This window comes from Oryx dammah, unplaced genomic scaffold (genome assembly GCF_014754425.2).
Source record: "Oryx dammah isolate SB20612 unplaced genomic scaffold, SCBI_Odam_1.1 HiC_scaffold_20, whole genome shotgun sequence".
Taxonomy (NCBI): domain Eukaryota; kingdom Metazoa; phylum Chordata; class Mammalia; order Artiodactyla; family Bovidae; genus Oryx; species Oryx dammah.
This window is the reverse complement of record NW_024070204.1, coordinates 37,698,546-37,720,358: the sequence shown is the minus strand read 5'-3', so window position 1 is coordinate 37,720,358 and position 21,813 is coordinate 37,698,546. Positions and strand designations below refer to the sequence as shown.

Below are 21,813 nucleotides of genomic sequence, written 5' to 3'. Positions count from 1 at the left end.
CTCTCACCCTGCCACCGCCCCCCAACCCCTTTTGGTCTTTCAGTGATACATACCATTCACACTGAATGATTGGTGGACTATGGGTGGATGTAGAACTCCATGCACCTTTGGAACGAAAGAAAAAAAATGTGCTTTAAATCTTTTCCCCTTAACTCCTTCCGAGTCCCCCATCCATAACAGAAATCCTATTTTTATTGTGAGTTTTCTTCACTAGATGATTCAAAGCCTACATACAACATAACTATAAATTGGTAGTATGGTAGAAATCAATCTTTGTGGTACAAGATTTTTGAGTCTTGTTCACGTTTGTCTTGACCAGGGTATACTTAAGGATACAATTTCAAATACTTTGACTTGGAAAATGGATAATAAAAAATATGATTTTTCATTAGTTTACAATGTAGTTAACTTCTGAGAAAACTGTGGAAAAAAAAGTTACTTGTTATGGCCAACCATCTGTATACCTTTTAAACAGTGTGCCTAAATATAAAGTATAGTGCTTGAGCAGATTCGTTATGATTTTTGTTTCATCTAAATTAGTGAGCTTTTGTTTCATCTAAAAATTAAACACCTGAACAAAATATTAAGTTTTATAACAGAAGAGCAGTTACCTTTGGCTGCTAACATTGGATTTGGTTAGAATTCACTACTGTTAGAATTCAATCAGTAAAAAATCTTATATCCCATATGGCATTGTTGGCTTGTGTTAGATTGTCGCTATTCCGAATCTTTAAAATAACTTGATAATTGAACAACAGAAAACAGTACTAAAGAGTGTTATGAACAACACATGGGTTGTTCTTTTAGGGAACTTATAAATTACTCTAGATGTTTACCCTGACTGAACAAAATTGTACAAGAAATTCTCTTGCCTGAAAAATCAATATTTATTGAACTGTTCTATTGTAAAAAGATTGTTCTATTTATTGTGAATGACAATAAATGTTAACTTTGACAACTTTAGAGGATTTCTAACAACTTGGAAGATGATCATGTTGTCTATATAGGCAGCATGGGAAATTATTAAATATATCAATAGGTGCACTATCATAAAGCAAAGTAAGTAGGGAAATGGTGGGGGTAGCCGTTACCAGGGTAGAGTGGATCAAGGTAGTTATTTGAGAAGTTTGGTACAGACTCCTAGAAAGGTGTACCGCTTCAAGCACCATTGACTTATTCACTCTGCAAACTATATCTTCTTGTATAGCTACTATGAACCAAGCACTATGAATGTGACCATAAGGCATAAATCCTGCTCTGAGTCCCTAGGTACATACATTTTAAAGATTTTAATAGACGTCTAACATATGCAGAAAAGTGCTCAAATCAAGTCTCTCCCTTGATGAATTTTCAGTGTTTTAGGTTTGCAATGAACATGGCCATGTAAACCTCTACCCAGATGAAGAAACACTGCCACCACCATAGTAGTATCTTTTGATTAATACCAGAAGTGATAGTATAAGTGATATACTATCACTTCTGCTATATCCTTGAGGCAACAGAGAACAATCCTGGTATGATGTGGGAAGTAACTACACAAGAGTATGAATGCAAGGGGAGGGCTCAGGTGGCTATCTTGGAGGCTGGCTACCACAACTGCATACTGATTATTTTGAAAAACTGGTTCACTTCCACAGTTCTATAAATGTTGGAAATATCTAATCCAACAATAAAAAAAAAATCACATTTGATACCACCACTGATCTCATCAGAAAAGTCTGGGGACATCCCTAACAGTCTAGTGGAAAAGACTGCTTCCACTGCACGGATTGTGGGTGCATTCCTTGGTTGGGAACTAAGATCCCCCATGCCCTGCAGTGTGGCCAAAAAAAAAAAAAAAAAGTCTGGAAGTACCAGGAAGCTGGCAAGATAATTATGGCAAATACAAGTATTCCAAAATGGTTTGTTGTTTAGTCGCTAAGTTGTGTCCGACTCTGTGATTCCATGGATATGATAAAATTTTGCAATAACGAGCTCATGGGCTGAGCCACAGTCTGCTCCAGGTCTTTTTGCCAACTGTATAGAGCTTCTCCATTGTCCACTGCAAATAATATAATTAATCTGATTTCAGTATTGACCATTTGGTGTTGTCCACACATAGAGTCATCTCTTGTGCTGTTGGAAAAGGGTGTGTGCTATGACCAGTATGCTCTCTTGAAAAAACGGTTAGCCTTTGCCCTGCTTCATTTTGTACTCCAAGGCCAAACTTGGCTGTTACTCCAGCTATCTCTTGCTTAAATTCTTGAATTTTGTTTTTGGCAACACTGTCAATTGTTTTCCTTGATGTAGCAGGCGACTTTCCTTCATTTTCAAAATGTTTGTCAGACCCAAGCCTGAATAATTAGCAGGTGTCAGTTCTTCTAAGTAAAAGTTGTATTCCACAAAAAAAGTATTTGTTTATAATGTAATCTCACAAGTGTTTTTATAATGTAATCTCACAAGTGCTTTTATCTTGAGACATCATACTTCAATATAAAGTAAAAGCACTCTGTACCTCCCATTTTTGTCACACAGAATATTAAAAAGAAATGTGTATACTCAGGGTTAATAAATTGATTTTTACTGCTTCTTTAAGGACACTCAGTGACTGGAATCTTCTTTTTCTTACAATGAATGTGTACTAAGGAGAGAATACAGTGACTGTTAGTACAGCCTGGTATCACCACCTTGATTTGTACTGAGGTCCCAGTGGTTTTAACCACCATTGCATTTCCATTCTTACTGCAAATGTCAATATTATGAAAAAGGTAGATGATGTCATGACAGTATGAAAATATAGCTTTGTTTTTAAATTTACTTATTTGGCTGCATGGGTCTCTGTTGCAGCAGGGAAGATCTTCATTTCCTCATGCGCTGTTATTGTCACGCTCGCACTCGAGAGAAGGAAGGCTTCAGTGGCTGCAGTGCACAGACTCTGTGGTGTGCGGGTTTAGTTGCTCTGTGCCATGACGGATTTTTAGTTTCCCAATCAGGTATGGAATCTGTGTCCCCTGCACTTCAAGGCGTATTCTAACCCATAGAGAAGTCCCCCAAATACTTCTGACTCTGAAAGGATCTTGAGGACCCTCAGGGGTCTGAGGCTCATCTTTGGAGAATCATTGTTTTCCATCAGTGGTTCTCAATGAGGCAGCGGCGGTGGGAGGGGGACCCATCTTTCTTCCAGGGACTTTGGGCAACTTCTGGAGACATTTCTGGTTGTCACCACTGGTGGGGTGGTAGTGGATGCTAATGGCATCTGCTGCTGCTGCTGCTAAAGTCGCTTCAGTCGTGTCCGACTCTGTGCGACCCCATAGAAGGCAGCTCACCAGGCTCCGCCGTCCCTGGGATTCTCCAGGCAAGAACACTGCCGTGGGTTGCCATTTCCTTCAATGCATAAAGTGAAAAGTGAAAAAAGTCGCTCAGTCGTGTCCGACTCTTAGCGACCCCATGGATTGCAGCCTCCCAGGCTCCTCCGTCCATGGGATTTTCCAGGCAAGAGTACTGAAGTGGGGTGCCATTGCCTTCTCCGAATGGCATCTAGTGCCCAGGGATACTGCTGAACACCCTGCTGCGCCCAGGAGAGTCACCCCCCACCCCCACGCTCCCGCCGCCTCAAAGAAGGATCCAGTTGGAAACGTTACACCCTTTAGGTTGAGAAAACTTGGTCTACAAAAATGAAACCACAACACTGAGAACACTCTCAATTTTTCAATGTCCTACACACTTCCCTGTGTTACACGTTTCCACTTTATTTTTCAAAACAGCTACTTTCGGGTCATAGTTCTTTCTTCTTTAGAGACGCTGCATCCAACTTTTTGGCCCCCTCGGTCGCCCTCCCCCGCCGACCCCTCCCCCCAAGTTGAGCTCCGGCCCTCCCTGGTCCTCTCCCCACCTTCATATACTTTTATAGTTGGGTTTGCCTCTGTCCTCAGCACCTGGCTGATCTCAACTAGGTTGTAAATTCCTGCAGGGAGGGCCGCGGGTCAATGCTCTCGATCTCCCCCAAAGTCGTTTTCCGCCCTCTACCTGCTGACTGGATTGGCCTCGGGATACCACCAGCGAAGTCCTCTCCACGCGCACTCGGCCTGCGCAAACGTAGTTTCCCTCGCTCCCGAGCTGTGGGCACCAGCGCGCCGATGCTCTCGTCTGCCGCTAGAAGGCGCGCCCGGTCCGAGCGGCCCGGACTACCGGCCTCGGAGGGTAATAATAGGGTGGGGGCGGCCGCCGTGACTTCTGGGACTTGTAGTCCCAGGGAAAGGATTGCGGATGAAAGGCACTGAGTCGCCTCTTCCCAGCTCGCTGCTCCGGAAGGTTCGGACGCCCTAGGTCGACCAACCCCCTATCTTGGAAGATCCGGCATCTACGGCAAGCGGGAAGGAGGTGGGGCACGATAGTTTCCGTTTCCGGTGGGTAAAGGGCAAGCGGAATGTAAACAGGGGACCCGGGGAGGGGTCTTCGGGTAACACAGGCTACGGGTCAGTGGTGGAAGTCGGCGGAAGTCGGGGGAAAACGAGGCTGGTGGGTCTTGGGGTGACGGGAGTAAAGAGCTTCAGAAGTCGGAGTTGAGGCCCACTGCGGGTGTGGCAGAGCCGGGACGCTAAGGTTGGTCTCTAGGGACCAGCAGTTTTGGGGTTCAGGCCCTTCCTAGTGTTCGCGCCCCGGGCGGGAGGAGCGGAAGGTAGCTGACTTTGCACCCCGGGGATGGGGCCCGTGTCTGGGGCGGGACTCTGAACTCGCGGGTGACGTCCTGGGCAGCCCTTGTGAACTTCGGAGTTTTTGTGTGTGTGTGTTTGTGTGTTCAAAATGAGGGGAAGTCGCTAGTACTGGTTTCTCTCTTGCGGTAACGTGTTTCGGGTAAATCGTTTCTTGCGGAATCCCTCACCTCCGAATACATCCATATACGCAGAAGGATGCTGTTTTGCTTCCTTGTTTGTGTTCTTCGGTTTCCTCGCCTTCGTTGCTTCACTTTCCGGCGCAGTGAAGAGAAGCATTCTCTAGCTTGTGGCAGGGTAAAATGTCTGTTATTCTGGTTCCCACACTACGTTGGTTTCTCTGGTGGCTCAGTGGTAAAGAATCCACCTGCAATGCAGGAGGCCAGGGTTCGATCCCAGGGTCGGGAAGATCCCCTGGAGAAGGGAATGGCAACCCACTCCAGTATTTTGCCTAGAGAATCCCCATGGACAGAGGAGCCTGGCGGGCTGCAGTCTATGGGGTCGCAAAGAGTCGGACACGACTGAATGGCTAACGCACTGTTTCCTCTCTCACATTGCCGATTTGGAAACTTGAAGCCAGAAAACTTAATCATCCTCATTCTTGTCACTTTTAGGGACAGTGGTAAATGCAGGGCTTCTTAACATGACTTATTCTAATATCTTGTGAGAGCTTTCTAACGATCCATTCTTATGTTCTCTTTCTGTACTTCTGGACTTAGGTTCCATAGTAAACACACTTACATTTTCAGGCTTTTTGTTGTTGTTCTTTCCCTATGTAATCTTGCAGTGATCTTCAAACATAGGAAACTCATTCTCCCCTGTTATCATGGGTCTGGGAAGAGGATTTGGCTTTGTCCTCATTCCCTAGTATAGTTTATAATCCATTACTCCTGCAGGCTTTTCTAAAAATCTCTGCTCCTGTGGAAAGCATGTGGTTTACCCCTGTCAGCCTGTCCATTCTTTTTTGGTTTGCTTTGGGGTTGTGTTTTTTTTGGCCTCCCTTCTCAGCAGGTGAGATCCTAGTTCCCCAACTAGGGATGGATCCCATGCCCCCTACAGTAGAAGCATGCAGTCCCAACCACTGGACCCCCAGGGAAGTCCCACCCAACACATTTCTTGATTGCTGTAGTTTATTGACACTTCATTAAGAACTTAGGCACATGACCCACAATTTTCGTACCCCTCCAAAATCTGCCATTGCCTTGGGCCTTTCCATGTTAGTGACCTCATAGCCACCCACACTTTCTTTTGGTCTCTTTTCATTATAGCGGTTACTTATACTTTATTTCAGTGTGCATTGGTGATGAAGAGCTTGGTATCTGCTGGAACTTACTATTTCATTACTTTCCCTCAGGTACTCCCACAATGCCCATTCTTTGATAGTTTTGTGTAGACCTCTGGTCCATTGCTTTTCCTTATCCCAATAGTTGATTAGTCAATTGATACTCTCTTTGGGGTTGTAGGCTCCTTTAAGAGTGGAATGAAAGCATAGAGACTCTTGTGCAGGGTACAAACATATAAAAATTCATTTACAATTCCAAAGGTTTCTCAGTATCTATAAACCTATCCATGTAACTAGCAAGAGTTCTTGATCCCTCAGTAAATCCCTTCTCGAAATAAATACTTGTTGAATTCTTCCAGGGTTTTCTTTAACTTTGTTCCATCAATTATGCTTGCTCACTCAGCCCTTATATTTTGTATTATTATTGCAGATTTACAAAGCAGTTTAACATTTGTTATCATTCTGATTAACCGTATAGTTCTGTGAATTAAATCATTTACCAATTTTGAATCTTTCAAGAACTTTTTATGGTGGAAAATTTCAAACATATATACGAAGAGAGAAGAAAGTACAAAAACTCCATGTACTCGTCACCTAACTTGATCACTTATCAACTCATAGCAGTCTTTTAATGTGTGTATCTTATATCGCACTCATCATTCCTGCTGATTACTTTGAAACAATTCCTAGATACTGTGTAACTTCATGTAAAATATTTTAATATGTATTCCCAAAAGATGAGCATACTGTCAACATAATACTGTTATACCTGAAAAAGCTGGAATTTCTTAATATCATCAAATATGAAGGCATTGTTCTGATCCCCTCTATTATTTCATAAATTTTTCCTCCCCATTGGCTTGTTTGATTCTGTAACTAAACAAGATCCACACGTTGTGTTTGGTTTGTTTCTTAAGTCTCTCTTAATCTAGGGGATACCTCTCAACTTTTCCTTTTTTCTTGAGGAAACCAGTTTTATTTTTCCTTAGTTTCTGTTTCTTGCTGTCTTGTCTCAGACATGTTGTTTAGCATACTCCTCTGTATCCCTTACTTCTTATAAACTGGTAGAGATATGAGGTGATGTAGTGTTAATTTTGGCAGGAATACTTCATGGCTGCTGTGTCACTTCCATCAGGAGATACATATTGTGAACTTGTCTTTCTTTACCGTGTTGGGCTTCCCTGGTGGCTCAGGCAGTAAAGCATGCAATGCAGGAGACCTGGGTTCAATCCCTGAGTTAGGAAGATCCCCTGGAGAGGGAAATGGCTATCCACCCCAGTATTCTTGCCTGGAGAATCCCATGGACAGAGGAAATTGGCAGGCTGTAGTCCATGGGGTCACAGAGTCAGACGTGATGAGTGATGAACACTTTCACTTTCACTTTAGGATGTTAGCAACCATAGATGATTATTGCCTAGATCCACTATTTTGACTAGGGGCCAAAAAATGGTGACAGCCTTATCCTTTTATCCTTTCTTTACCTGTTTGTTGGAATACTTCTACGAAGGGCCAAGTATGAAATTTAAAGCTCTCTCTTTGTAGTTTTTCCAGAATGGCTTCCTTTGGATGGAAAAGGAAGATCGGTGAGAAGGTCTCAAAGGTCACATCCCAGCAGTTTGAAGCTGAAGCTGCTGATGAGAAAGATGCAGCCGGGAAAGATGAAGGCAGCTGGCTCCATGCTGTGAAACGGAGGAAAGAGAGTCTCCTTGAAGGCTGTGCCGAGAAAAGCAAACAGCTGAAGGATGAAGGAGCCACTCTGGCTGAAAATAAAAGGTATGTTTTTAGAGTTTTCTTTTAGAGGATGGCTTTGGTCTTTGGTAGGATGGAACACTCTTCAGATCATCCAGAGATCTACAGTCAGGCCTGTGTGGCATTGACTGGTATATCCTTTGTGGTGCTGAAGCATTTGAGACATTAGAAGTAGTAGTGCTAACAAGAAGCACTTTTAAAAAATTCTTTTCTTTGTTCTTTTTCTTCTTTTTTTCCCACTATTGGTAAGGATGATTATAAAAGATTGCTTGTTTATCATTTTTGTCTTAATTGAGTCAAAGTTGAGGAACCAGCCTTTTTGTTTCTAGGAATGTTATTTTGATTCTGGGAGTAATCTTATTGAATTTTAATGTAAAACATGAAGTAATGCTTAAACTATAAAATATTAGCACCTCAAATTGGAAGCGAAGGGAAGACAGTCAGTCAATGACAACTAACAGCTTCGTGTCCTAATGTTAGATTGTGAATTTTCATTTGTAGTGTTTAGGCACAAAGATTTTTCTCTTGTAGAACTTCACAAGATTGGCTGTTCTATCTTAGAAGAAAATCAACTATAAATTTTCCACATTTATGAAATCATTTTGAAAACATCCATAAAATATCTTTAGAAATTCCTGTAAATGTCTGTTAAAAGTTCATTAATTTTGTTGTTTTTAAATCTAGACCACACTAGTGTGTAGAAGGGAAGAGCTATTCAGTTACTGCCATGGGATCCCCTCCGAATTTCCTGTGGTAGATGAGAGATATCAACTTTGTGGATAAACAAATAGCTTTTTTTTCTTTCAAAACATTGAGTCATTTCACTGAAATCAGCTGGATAGGATGCTTTATTTTGAATGGAGAACACTGTGAGATAATTAAGTATTTTAGCTCTTTAGCATTTGTTTTTGGATTACTGTATACACAGCTTTGAAGGATCACTAAACAGAATTAAAGATATCTGTAGTTCTGTGAGTCATCTGGCTACTCTAAGCCAAAAATAAATAGAAATAATGGTTTAAAAATATCTAAGAGAATATTCAACATGATTGAAAGTAATATAAGAAGTAGTAAGTAATATAAGGAAAAATAGTAAAGTTAAATTAAAAGAATAGAACTCAATCCTTGTTTTCCATGAACTTCTTAAACCACTATCATTTTTGGTACATTTTAAGCCACAGTGTCCTTCCCTTGTGTTTTTGAAGACAGTTCTTGAGGCAGCTTTGTCTAATGACTTATCTGAAAACCTGTTAGTTCCTGTGTTCTGATGTTTATCGTCTGGTCCTTCAGATCTCTGCTCATAAGTCCTCTTCTCAGCAAACCACTCCCTGACTACACAGCACCCTGTACTTCCTTGTTTTCCATCACATCAGCTTTTTTTTTTTAAAAGAATTTTAAATGTCTATTTTGTGATTAGGTGAAAGAATGCTAATCAAATAAACCTTACAAAAGATTGAAAAACTTCTTTACTCATGACTTATATTTCTAAATCTGTGTTTCAGAGAAAATCATTAAATTGATCTCTACAATGGTGAGAGATCACAAAGTGAATTAGTTGTTAGGGTGGCAGTTATTTCAAGTGCTGTAAGACTTATTGATGTACCAAGGTGTAGGAACAGTGTTAGACATTTATCGATGTACCAATTTCTTTCAAATGTGTTAAGTTTTAAGAAATGTGTAACGTCATCATTAAAATCTAACATCAAATAGCCATTCATCCATTCATCCTTCTTTTAAAAAAACATTCAAAGAGAGGTAAGATATATTAATAAACTTTAAGGAGCTCAGCTTTTGATAAGATGCTGCTGCTGCTGCTGCTGCTAAGTTGCTTGAGTCGTGTCCGACTCTGTGCGACCCCATAGGGGACAACCCACCAGGCTCCCCTGTCCCTGGGATTCTCCAGGCAAGAACACTGGAGTGGGTTGCCATTTCCTTCTCCGATGCATGAAAGTGAAAAGTGAAAGTGAAGTTGCTCAGTCGTGTCCGACTCTTAGCGACCCCATGGATTGCAGCCCACCAGGCTCCTCCACCCATGGGATTTTCCAGGCAAGAGTACTGGAGTGGGGTGCCATTGCCTTCTGCACAAGAATACAAATAATTAGAGTAGTGTGTGCAGTAAGACAGGTCCATAGAAAATATTCTAGAATCACAGGAAATCAGAGCCAGTTCTACCTGTGTATATCAAGGAAGCTCTGACAGATAAATTCAATCTTCAGTTGGGTTTCAGAGAAGGAGTAGTATTTGCCAAACCAATAGTGGTGGGAAGTATTTCAAGAAAGTGGGAACAGAACATGGAAGTAGAAAGAGTCATGAAATTGTTTTACCTGTTTAGGAAAATTCTACCAAGTTGGTATTTCTGGAGCAAAGAAATACAAAAAAGCTTGCAGTAAACACTCCTGAAGAGAAAAAACTAGGTTGTGATCTCTTTGTATGCAACAATAAGACCCTTTTCATTGTATTTTGTTAACAATGGTGAGAAGTAATTTTATGACTTAAAGTAAGAAAAACCACAATCACATCAACTTTTTAAATTTTCTTTTAGTATTTCTCCCTTTTTGAAGTTACATTTTTCACTTATTTAGAGTTTTATATTTCTTTGCCTTCTATAGAAATGTAAGCTCCAGGAATGTAGGGGCTTTGTCTAAACAGACTTTTGCACTCTAACTCTTGGAACAATTTGTGTCATTTACAAGGCTAGTCAGTAGATATTTACTGAGTATTTGTAAGGCTGCTGTGTTATGTTATATTGTGGCTAAATAGGTTTTTGTGGATTAACTACCATATGTTACATTGTACCTATCAATTCAGTTCAGTCAAACTCCAGATTGGAACACCATTCTGAGAACATATTTTATTTCATATTCCAACCACAAAGGACCTTTGGGAATAGAATTTTCCTGTCTTCCTCCTGCCTGAGAATATGACACTTGAGAATTACTGTTCTTTTCTGAGTCCAATTCCTTTCCCCAAAAGCTATGATGGTAAGGATTGAGTAACAAAATATGGAACAGCTTTGAACTTGGAATGATGAGTGTAGAGAAGTAGGGGTGCCTCTGGAGGCATTGCTAGAGAAGGAGGGAGGGAAGGTTGATGAAAAGGAGGGAGCTCCTTCAGTTTCCTGGGATACATTGTTTTGCCTCCTTGAGATTTTTTTTACCCTGCAGGTTTTCTCATTTAGTTTTATTTAGCACTTAGAGAATTGTCTGAGTACATTGAATATGTATGATCCAAGTGTCTTAATATCTTTCTTCCTCCAAAGGAGGCACAGTTCTTGAGCATCACAGACTACCCTGTCTAGTTTACTTCATTAGTAACAAACTGTTAGCTACTCTTAGGAAAATGTGGTTTGCAACAGCATAGCTTTTAAATGTTGAAGCTACCTTGTAGTCTTCCAGATTCCTTCTGATAGAAAACTGGTTTACTTTTCTACTGAAGCCTTAAATAATGTTAGTGCCTTATGCTTGCGTGTGCTCAGTCCCTCAGTTGGGTCTCTCTATGGAGTTTTCCAGACAAGAATACTGGAGTGGGTTGCCATTTCCTACTCCAGGGGATCTTTCCAACTCAGGAATTGAACCTGCGTCTCTTGCGTCTCCTGCACTGGCAGGCAGATTCTTTACCACTGTGCCACCTGGGAAGCCCCCGGTGCCTTACAGAGACAGTTCAGTAAGTCTAGTGGTTATGAGCGTGGATTTTGAAGTCATTTTAATTCCATTCAGATTCTATCTTTATCATTTTTACTGTAAAAATTTTGGGCAGATTCTTAATCTTTTAAGTGTCAATTTATAGTTTCCTTATATGTAAAATGAAGGTGACATTTATCTCATAAACTATTGGGGGATTAAAGAGCAAGTCCATGTATAAGCACTTAGCATGCCACATAGCACCTACTACTCACTAGTGAATATACTTTAGATAGTGTAAGATTTTATAGGTGATTGATACATTTCATGAAGTATTAAATTTTTTTTAACAATTATTTTGTTCAAGCATCTTTTTCTTGAATTAATATTAACCAGGACATACTGTAGACATCCAGGGTGGTTCAGCAGTGAAGAATCTGCCTGCAATGCAGGAGATGTGGATTCAATCCTTGGGTCAGGAAGATCCCCTGGAGGAGGGCACGGCAACCCACTCCAGTATTCTTGTCTGGAAAATTCCATGGACAGAGGAGCCTGGTGGGCTATAAAAGTCGGAAATGACTTAGCACGCACACACTTGCACAGGACACACGCGTGCACGGGATATGCATACCTTTTTAAGAATCACAGTATGGGTTCAAACTTTTATATGCTGGCTTTTAAGGTTTCAACCACTAGATGGTGATATTTAATTGTGTAGCTAAGTGGTCTCATTTTTCCTTGTATTAGTGTGTATGTTTGGAAAGCTGGAATATTTTATAATTTGCCATGAATTTTGTCCCTTGTCTAGAAAAGCGTACTAACAAAGTGAACTTGAGGGTGACCTGGCTGTGTGAAACGCATTCTGTTGAGTGCCAGTCTGGCTGTATTTAATGACAGTGATCTTGCCTCTTATTCTGTGGAAGAAAATAGATGCAGTCAGTGTAGAATGCCTTTTATTTTCTCACCCCACTTCTTCCAGTCTGAGTGTGTCTACATCCAAGCCACTTACTTTTACTGTGTTGTAATGAAGTGCTCCTGCTTTTATCAAAGGCCTATCTAATCCCTTTTTGCCTTATCAGGAATCTTGTTCCTAAAACCACCCTCATTTTTTAAAAAGGTTATATTATTTTTTTTAATCTACTTAATGAATTTTTGGCTTCGCCAGGTCTTAGTTATGGCATATGGAATCTTAGTTCCCTGACTAGAGTTTGAACCCAGGCGTCCTGCATTGGGAGCATGGAGTCTTAGCCACTAGACTGCTAGGGTAGTCTCCCCTCCTTTTGTTTTGATATCATCTGTTCTTCTCTCTCTCTTTTTTACCCTTTAAAAAATTGAACTATAGTTGAAGTATAATACTATATAAGTTATAGGTGTACAATATAGTGATTCACAATTTTTGACAGTAAAGAACTCACTTGCAATGTAGGAGATGTGGGTTCGATCCCTGGGTGGGGAAGGTCCTGTGGAGAAGGAAATGAAAACCCATGTCAGTATTCTTGGCCTGAAAAATTCTATGGACAGAGGAGCCTGATGGGCTATCATCCATGGGGTCACAGAGTTGGACATGACTTAGCAACTACAACAAACTGGAAGCGTGAAGTTGTCTCTGCTGGTTGATGTGCCGTTCTGGAACAAATCAGCCCCGCTCACCCTCAGATCCCTGCCCTTGAGAAAGCTCACGATATTCTTTTTTTTGATAGTTTTTTTTTAATTGATGTGTAGTTGATTTACAGTTTTGTGTCAGTTTTAGGTGTGCAGCAAAGTGATTCAGTTATATATATATATATATTTCAGATTCTTTTTCTAATAGGTTATTATAACTCTTCTTATTACCATAAGATCCCGGCAGATGCTGCTGTCAGCACAGACTAGAGAGCCCCCATGTGTGGTGCTGATAATGAAAAGACCATCACACCTTGATGGTGGCTAAGTTGGGCTTTACGGGTGCTTTAGAGGGACAGGGTCACATACCCAGAAGTGTGAAAGGGTTAAAGCCTTGTGGGACTGACTTTGATCAATGGGAGGCAGGATATGGAAGGGAGACTGCAAATAAATTCTTTTTCCTCCATTCCCCACTGGACTGTTTCCAGTACAAAGTGGTTTCACACTGTGTCTGAAGAAGTTCTCCAAAGTTAACAATCGTCTGTGTTTGTTTTTGAAGCTGTTGTCAGCTTAACATATGCCTTGTGTTTATTCTCCCAAACTGCCTCACTTTTCTCTTTTTTCCTCACTCTTTCCTTGGATCCTATCTGCCACAAAGAGTTAGCCTGTAAGCTTAGGCTTCATATCATCAGGCTGACATATCATCCTGGATCCCTTTCTTTTTTTTCACTCCTCTTAGCCAGTCCACATTGAGATGATTTCACTTTTTAACGTATCTGGATCACTTTTCTCCCCCCTTCTGTCTTCATTGCTGTCATCCTAGTCTAATCTATTGTCATCTTACCTAGATTATTCTGGTAGTCTCCTAACAGGGCTCATTCTTGCCCCCTTCTAGTTCATTTTCCTCCACTGGGCCCAACTGATGTTTTCAAAATGCAAAGCAATTCATGACTGTATTGCTTGGAAACTGTGTGGATTCCCCATCACTCATACAAGAAAATCTACACTCATAGCTGGCCTACTAGTTTCATAATCATGGCTTCAGAGAACCTCTCTTACCTGTCAGTTCCCTTTCTTCCTCCTCCTCCTATAGCCATGCTGGTTTTCTTTTCTTGCCTCAAAAAAAAAAAAAAAAAAGGGTGTTTAGCGCCTCGCTTGGCCTTTTCCTTTGTCTGGAATGAATTCCTCCAGATTTTCCATTGGCTGGCCGCTTTCTGTCACTCAGCTCTCAGCTCAGATGCCTTCCAGGAGAGACTTTTCCTCACCCCTGTCATAGCCCTCCATGTGTCTGTCATCATGGTACTTAGCCATGTTTTAATTTATATTTGTTGTCTTTTTGTGCCGTCTTCCCACACACATACATTCTAGAATGTAAATGTGAGAAGAATGGTCTTTTTATATTTTGTTGAATGCTGCACCCTCAGTACCTAGAATACTACCTGGCCCAGTAGTTTTCTGCTCTGGTGCTCGATAAATGCTTATTAAATGAATAAGCTGGTAACTATATAGCTCATTAAACTTGATGCTGTAGCAAATTACAAATCTAATTGGGAGCAAAGTAGCTAACCCCTGTGCCGTTTCTATCTGGTAATAAGCGTGCTGATTTACTTGGCTTGGTCACCAGCTGTTCTTATACCGCAGTGTCAGGTATTATCTTACCCAGCCCTTGGGCAGTCCCTGGAACTATTCACTCTGCTTCCTTCTTTGTGCTAGTTCAGTGGCATAGTGTTAAGGTTGTCTTTAAACTGGCTGAATCAGACTTTGGACACTTATTAACCATAGTGACTTTAAACCAAGTTTTTATCTTTTAATGCCTCCTATCCAGCAGCTGCAGTAGGGCCATGTCTGTTCAATCTGTTCCAAACCAAAGTTGAATTAAGAGATATGCTGTAGAGCTTATGAGTGACCATTGATTTATTAGGTGCCAAGTTTCCTGTGATCCAAAAATGGAGAAGCTTGATGGTACCACCTTTTATTCATAGGCCAGGAGAAGAGGAAGGGGAGAAATGAGAAAAAGCAAAGGGAGAAATGAGAAATGAGGGAGGGGAGGGAATTTGACAAGCTGATGGTAGTGAAGTAAATGCCCACCGGTTCCTGGCTCTCTTTAGCCAGTGGAAAGCGGCTCAGTTGTTCCTTTAAACCTATGTGTGCCGTTAGCAACAGTGCTCATTTCATTTGGCAGTGCCTCTGCTAACAGTAGTGAAGTGAAGAAGTGAAGTCACTCAGTCATGTCCGACTCTTTGCGACCCCATGGACTGTAGCCTACCATGCTCCTCCGTCCGTGGGATTCTCCAGGCAAGAATACTGGAGTGGGTTGCCATTTCCTTCTCTAGGAGATCTTCCCAACCCAGGGATCGAACCCAGTCTCCTGCATTACAGGCAGACGCTTTACCATCTGAGCCACCAGGGAAGCTAACAGTAGTGGCTGTTTTCCAAATCAAAGCAATGCAGCTGGGGAAGAGGACATTTGCCTTTCTGCCTCAAATCTGTGTGCCTGTGTTTGCATGTGTGTGTTTTTGTATGCGTGGGCATGTTTGCGTACCTGCCTTAATGAAAGGAGAAAACAGAACTAGTGATGATCAGTGTCATCTTAAACTTCTTGGTTTATTTTGTACTTTGGGACGACTTAAACTTCAGTGCATAAGCATCTTTGTGGGGGTGGATGGGAAGAGCCATCCTGACTTTTTAGGAATAATGCTGTTGGCATTTTGGGCAGGACAGTCTCTTGTGCATGATTGCCCTTTGCTTTGCAGGCTGCTAATCCTCGATCTTCTTGCCACTAGTGTCTCCAAGTCTTAGTGACAACCAAAAAGTACTCCATAAATGCCCTCCATGGGGTGATAACTGCCCTTGCTTGAGTTAGGAAGAAAATAGGACTGAAAGTAAAAAGGACATGTGACAAAGTTTAACAGTGGTTGGATCAAGTTGGGGCTTTCCAGGTGGCGCTTGTGGTAAAGACCCACCTGCCAGTGCAGGAGACATAAGAGACACGGGTTTTTCCCCTGGGTTGGGAAGATCCCCTGGAGGGAAGACATGGCAACCCTCTCCAGTATTCTTGCTGAGAGAATCCAATGGACAGAGGAGCCTGTCAGGCTGCAGTCCATAGGGTTGCAAAGAGTTGGACATGACTGAAGTGACTTGGCACGCACGGGCCAACTAGGGTAGGGGTTGGCACACCAAATCTGCTTTTATAAATAAAGTTTTATTGGGACACAAGCAGGTACTTTTTTGTGTGTATTGCCTGTGACTGATTTTGTGCTACAGCAGCCTGAGTAGTTGTCAGAGACTGGCTCACAGAGCCTGGAATATTCACTGTATGGACTGTTACTACGCTGACCTTGGCCTCCAGACCCTTCCCCAAAGCTACAGCGGCTCTTGAAACCTCAGATATCCCAGAGTCTTAAGATGCCCTACTTCTAATCTCTTGATTATTTCTACCCATATTTCCATTCACCTGGTCTTGGGAATTTCTTGTAATTTCTGTACCTGGAATGGTGAGATGAAACAAGAATTAAGGTGTTTGCTACTTTTGTCTTAGGATAGAATTTTTTTTTTTTACTTCTTTCCTTTTTTTTTTTTTTTTAATGTTTTGGAAACATGCTAGCTCCTGTCCCTTCTTGCTATCTTCCATGCTTCTCTCTGCTGCTTTCCAAGACTTCTCTTGGAGAAGGAAAGGACAAATTAGTTAGGCAGAATCAGTGATACTAGCACCTTTTCTGTGCCCAGCCATGTTCTGGGTGTTGTAGAGAATATAAGCAAATGCACCCTTTGGTCCTTGAATTCATTAGTAAAGAGAAGATAAAAATACGTGGAAGAATTAGAGGAAAATGAAAGCAACATTGGGGTCATTGGAGAAAGCATTGGTCATGTAGTTCTAAGAGCTCACCTCAAGTCCTGCTTTCTCGTGTGTCTTTGGACTACTTCTGTGACTACTCTCTGGTCAGTGGCCTCAGTAAAATGAGAACAAATAATGCCAGTCTTATAGGACTTGGTGAGCACTAAGTGAATTAACTTTCTATGAAAATAATTATGTGTTAATGAATTGTATGGAAAGTGTTTGGTAAAACATAAAGTACTTAGAAGTGTGACTTTGTGGTCAATTAAATGGTACTCATGGTCTTCATGAGAAAAGAGGATTTTTACTTGGTCTCTGAGGACAGAGAGCCTTTGACTAGGTGAGGAGGGGGAGGAACGTGAACCTCACCGTGCACATTTGTACACTTAAGGGTAGATGGGTGGGTAGAGATGAGGCAGAGATGCAGCTGAGGGACTTCTCTGGTGGTCCAGTGGTTAAGACTTTGCACTTCCACTGCAGGGGGTGTGGGTTTGATCCCTGGTCTGGGAAGATGCCACATGGCATGGCCAAAAAGTTAAAAAAAAAAAAAGACAGCTGAGGGAAGCAGAGGTGTGGTGGCCAGTAGGAGAAAAAGATTGGACGGATAGACTAAGACTGGGAGAGATCAACTTGCTACTGTTAAATCCTATGGAATTTACTACTATACTATAAATTAGAAAATTATGAGTATAAGAATTATTAAGAAGGAATAATTTAACTTTGAAGAGAAAAATGATAGAACATGACCTACTTCCAAAGTTTTTCATATTGTGTCTATAATATTTGGAAATGTTAGAGAAAAGCTTATAATCACTTATAATATGCCACTTTTTTGGGGTGATGTAGTTAATGCTTTTAGAGATAATGTCAATATGATTAATATTTAGTTTATAATAGCACCAAGGAGGAGAAAGAAATGGCAACCCACTCCAGTATTCTTGCCTAGAGAATCCCGTGAACAGAGGAGCCTGGTGGGCTGCCGTCTTTGGGGTCGCACAGAATCGGACACAACTGAAGTGACTTAGCAGCAGCAGCAGCAGCACCGAGGAACTAAATTTCTTCAATGATGTATATATTTTTTGTTAAAAATCGTATAGATAATAGCTATAAATAATAAAAAATGGATGTTAAATTATAGTAAGCATTGTTGAGTGTCATGTAAGCTTTTCCTCCATCATCTCATGAAACCTTTTGCAGTGGTTTTCTGAGGTGTATCCTACATGGTCATGTGGATTTTATACATTACTAAGTTGCTGGATTTAATTGCTAATCCTTTATTTAGGCTTTTTACATTTATCTTATGAACTGAAAATTCTTCACTGATCACTGGGATTAATTTTTCAAATAATGTATTTTCCTTAGCCCAGAAGTTTGGTTTATTTTCATTGCTAGGTTCTCCAAATACAGGCTTCCCTGGTGGCTTAGATGATAAAGAATCTGCCTGCAATACAGGAGACCCAGATTCAGTCCTTGGATCAGGAATATCCATCCCCTGGAGAAGGGAATGTCTACCCACTCCAGTATTCTTGCCTGAAGAATTCCATGGAAAGAGGAGCCTGGCAGGCCACAGTCCACGAGGTTGCAAAGAGTCAGACATGGCACTGAAATTCATTAGGACTCTTTTTTTGTTTTTGGTCATTAGGATTCTTAAGAGTATGTTTCTAATTATGCCATTTACAGTTTTGAATTAGGCAGTGGCTGATATTTTCTGGTCAGGCCCCTTCCATAGAGTTCCAGTTCATCCTATGTTAGCTGCTACAGCTGCATATACTTTGGTGAGCAAAATACCTGTAAAGCTTTTAGTTTAAATAAACACGGAAATGTAAAGTTTCAAATAGGTTTTTAAAAAGTTATTTGTTTATTCATTTTTGACTGGATGAGCTTTTCTCTAGTTGCATCAAGCAGAGGCTACTCTAGTTGTTGTGCATGGACTTCTCATTGAAGTGGCTTCTGTTATTGCGGATCACAGGCAGGTTCTAGAGAACAGCCTTGATAGTTGTGGCACACAGACTTAAATGCTCCAAGGCATGTGAGATCCTCCGAATCAGGGATTGAATTCTTGTCTCCTGCTTTGGTAGGCGGATTCTTTACTAATGAGGCATCAGGGAAGCACCCCTCAAATAGTTTTACAAAGACACCGTGAGCCAGTATTCAGCATAAGGCTTCTCTAAGAAAGCAAGAAGACAAATGATTGAGTTCATCCAGGTGAAGAGTTACTGTTTATTGTTTTGCCTTTATTATGATTCTATCATATTTATCATTTAAGTATGCTGCTGCTGCTAAGTCGCTTCAGTCATGACCAACTCTATGCGACCCCAGAAACCGCAGCTCACCAGACTCCCCCGTCCTTGGGATTCTCCAGGCAAGAACACTGGAGTGGGTTGCCATTTCCTTCTCCAATGCATGAAAGTGAAAAGTGAAAGTGAAGTCGCTCAGTCCTGTCCGACTCTTAGCAACCCCATAGACTGCAGCCTACCAGGCTCCTCCGCCCATGGAATTTTCCAGGCAAGAGTACTGGAGTGGGTTGTCATTGCCTTCTCCATCATTTAAGTATAGAAACTTGCTGTAGTCCAGCCTGTTTATTTGTGAATGTTTTTGTTGGATCCAAATTGTACTGGAGTTAATTGCCAGTGAATCTTATTTTGTGACATGTATGTGTAAGCTCAATGAATGGAATAATAGAGATAGTAAAATATTTTAAGTGATTTTTGTATCTGAAGTAAAAAATTGATATTAAAGAAAGAGTCTTATATTAAAATTATGACTTTTTAGAAGTTTTTCAGAAAATTATCGTTGTCTAATGTCACAAGGGGTAGAATAGAGCAACTGTGTTCAATACAATAACTAAGAAATGTCCTAAACTAATTAGAAGTTATATGCTTTTGAAAATGATCTTTATTCAGTGTGTTTGCACCTCCAAGTAATTTTAGAGCTCTTTCCTGTTTCCAGAGTGAATTGATCCTTTATAAATTGTTAGTTCTTGTCTATAATAAATTAGAAACTTTTAAAGACCTGTTTCTTCTTTTGTGTAAGTAGATAGTTTAAATTATTACTGAAAGTAGACTTTATGACTTAATGCTTGTCCACATAGGTTCAGTAAAGAATGGTGACTAAAATTCAGAGCAGTTTAGTATTGGATTGGCCAACCCATTTGGGTTTTCCCATGAGATTTTATGGGAAAAAAGGAAGGAACTTTTTGGCCAACCCAGCATTTCTAATATTTTTTTAATGTTTGAAATTTGGTTTTAACTTAATTTAATTTTACTTTATTTATTTTTGACCGCGCTAGGTCTTTGTTGCTGCAAGCGGGCTTTCTCTAGTGGCAGTGAGTAGGGGCGATTCTTGAGTTGTGGTGTGCCTTGCATTACGGGGGCTTCTCTGCCTGCAGAGCATAGACTCCAGGGTGCGTGGGCTCAGGAGCTGCAGCTCGCTTCAGACCATGAGGCCTTAAAGCACGGGCCCAGAAGCTGTGGTGCGTGGGCTTAGTTCTCTGAGGCTGTGGATCTTCCTGGACGAGGGATCAAATCTGTGTCGCCTGCATTGGCAGGTGGATTCTTAACCACTGGACCACCAGGAAAGTCCCTCAATATTTCTTTTTAAAGTATATTTATATTGTATCTCTATACAGTATAAATATACAGTAATCTGAGCATCATCTCAGTACTTCTTCCTGTTCCAAATCCCCTCTCCTTCATCATGACTGTCTTGAGAGAATATGCAGTTAGGAAGTATACTTTTTCTCTTCCATTGTTCTTACTCCTTTTTTTTCTTTCTCTCTGAGCCTTCCTGAGGTTTCAGGAAGTTAGGTTCCCTTACTATGAGTGCTCATTATATGGAACTATACATTATTTTTTCCTTGGTTTCTTCAGAATGTTATTCTAAATTCTAGACAGAAAAACTCAAAATAATTTATAGATTTTTTTTGTTTTGGTTTAGTGTATTGAGCATTATCTACAACTTGAAACCTGATCTACCTGCATTGGAAATCACACAAGTTTCAGTCAAATCTGTCTAAAACTACTTTTAACATCTTTATAATTTCTTTGTAAAAGCTCTCCCCAAATCAAGGAAGCAAACTCTAATTTCAAAAATTATATACTTAGCAGTGGTTGGTAAGCCACTTCTGATAAAATAAGCTAGAAAAGTTACTTCTATCATTAAGCATTTGGGGAAAACAATGATTATAAATATTAGGGACACAATATAAAATAAGGTGAAAACTTTAATGTTCTTGATAATATAGTTTTTATAAGGAAATAAAGTGATGAATCCTGCATTAGCTACTGATTTACTAAAATGTGTCTGTATAGGAGGGACTTCCCAGGTGGCGCTAGTGGTAAAGAATCCGCCTGCCAATGCCAGAGTCACAAGAGATGCGGGTTTGATCCCTGGTTGGGAAGATCCCCTGGAGAAGGAAATGGCACCCCACTCCAGTATTCTTGCCTGGAAAATTCTGTGGGCAGAGGAGCTTGGAGGGCTGTAGTTCATGGGGCTGCAAAGAGTCAGACATGACTAAACACACGAAGCACAGAGCTGTATAGGAATAGCTTTTATATTTGTTTTGGTATTTCCACATGAGCACATAAAATTGTATGATAGAAATCTACCATAATTTTAGTGAAAAGTAATTACCATTTGTTTTTAGTGACATTTTATTTGACATTGACAAAATGCTGTAACATTGCTTCTTAAATACAGTCTTCATTCATAGATTCTGTATTTGTGAGCTCGCTTTATCATTTTAAATGTATTTGTAAGCCCGAAATCAGTTTCCAGGTACTTTCCCAGCTGAGTTCTCAGGTGAGTCAAAAGACTCCTTCTGCCTTTGTGTTTCAGCTCTCACAGTGAAAATAAGCATCCTCTCTGTGGTCTCTTTCGTGTTATGTTTTCCACATTTTTTGCTTTTTCTTGGTGATTTTGCTGTTTTAAAAGGCCCCCAAGTGTAGTGCAGAGGTGCTTTGTAGTGTTTGTTGTTAAGTCCAAGAAGGCTGTGACGTGCCTTACAGAGAAAATAGGCAGGCGGAGGCAGGGAGA

The 21,813-nt window shown here is 40.8% G+C and overlaps 1 protein-coding gene across 5 annotated transcripts in view; it reads left to right on the top strand.

Moving 5' to 3' along the window:
* The first annotated feature begins 4,218 nt into the window (after nt 1–4,218).
* TTC33 (tetratricopeptide repeat domain 33) overlaps nt 4,219–21,813 on the top strand; it is a 29,385-nt gene continuing 11,790 nt past the window's right edge. The window contains exons 1-2 of one of the 5 annotated variants that reach the window (XM_040262415.1): nt 4,219–4,359; nt 7,516–7,746. In XM_040262415.1, coding sequence (XP_040118349.1) covers nt 7,526–7,746 — 221 coding nt within the window. In that variant the 5' untranslated portion in view covers nt 4,219–4,359; nt 7,516–7,525. The other 4 variants (XM_040262412.1, XR_005724787.1, XM_040262414.1 and 1 more) reach the window with 4 other exon arrangements.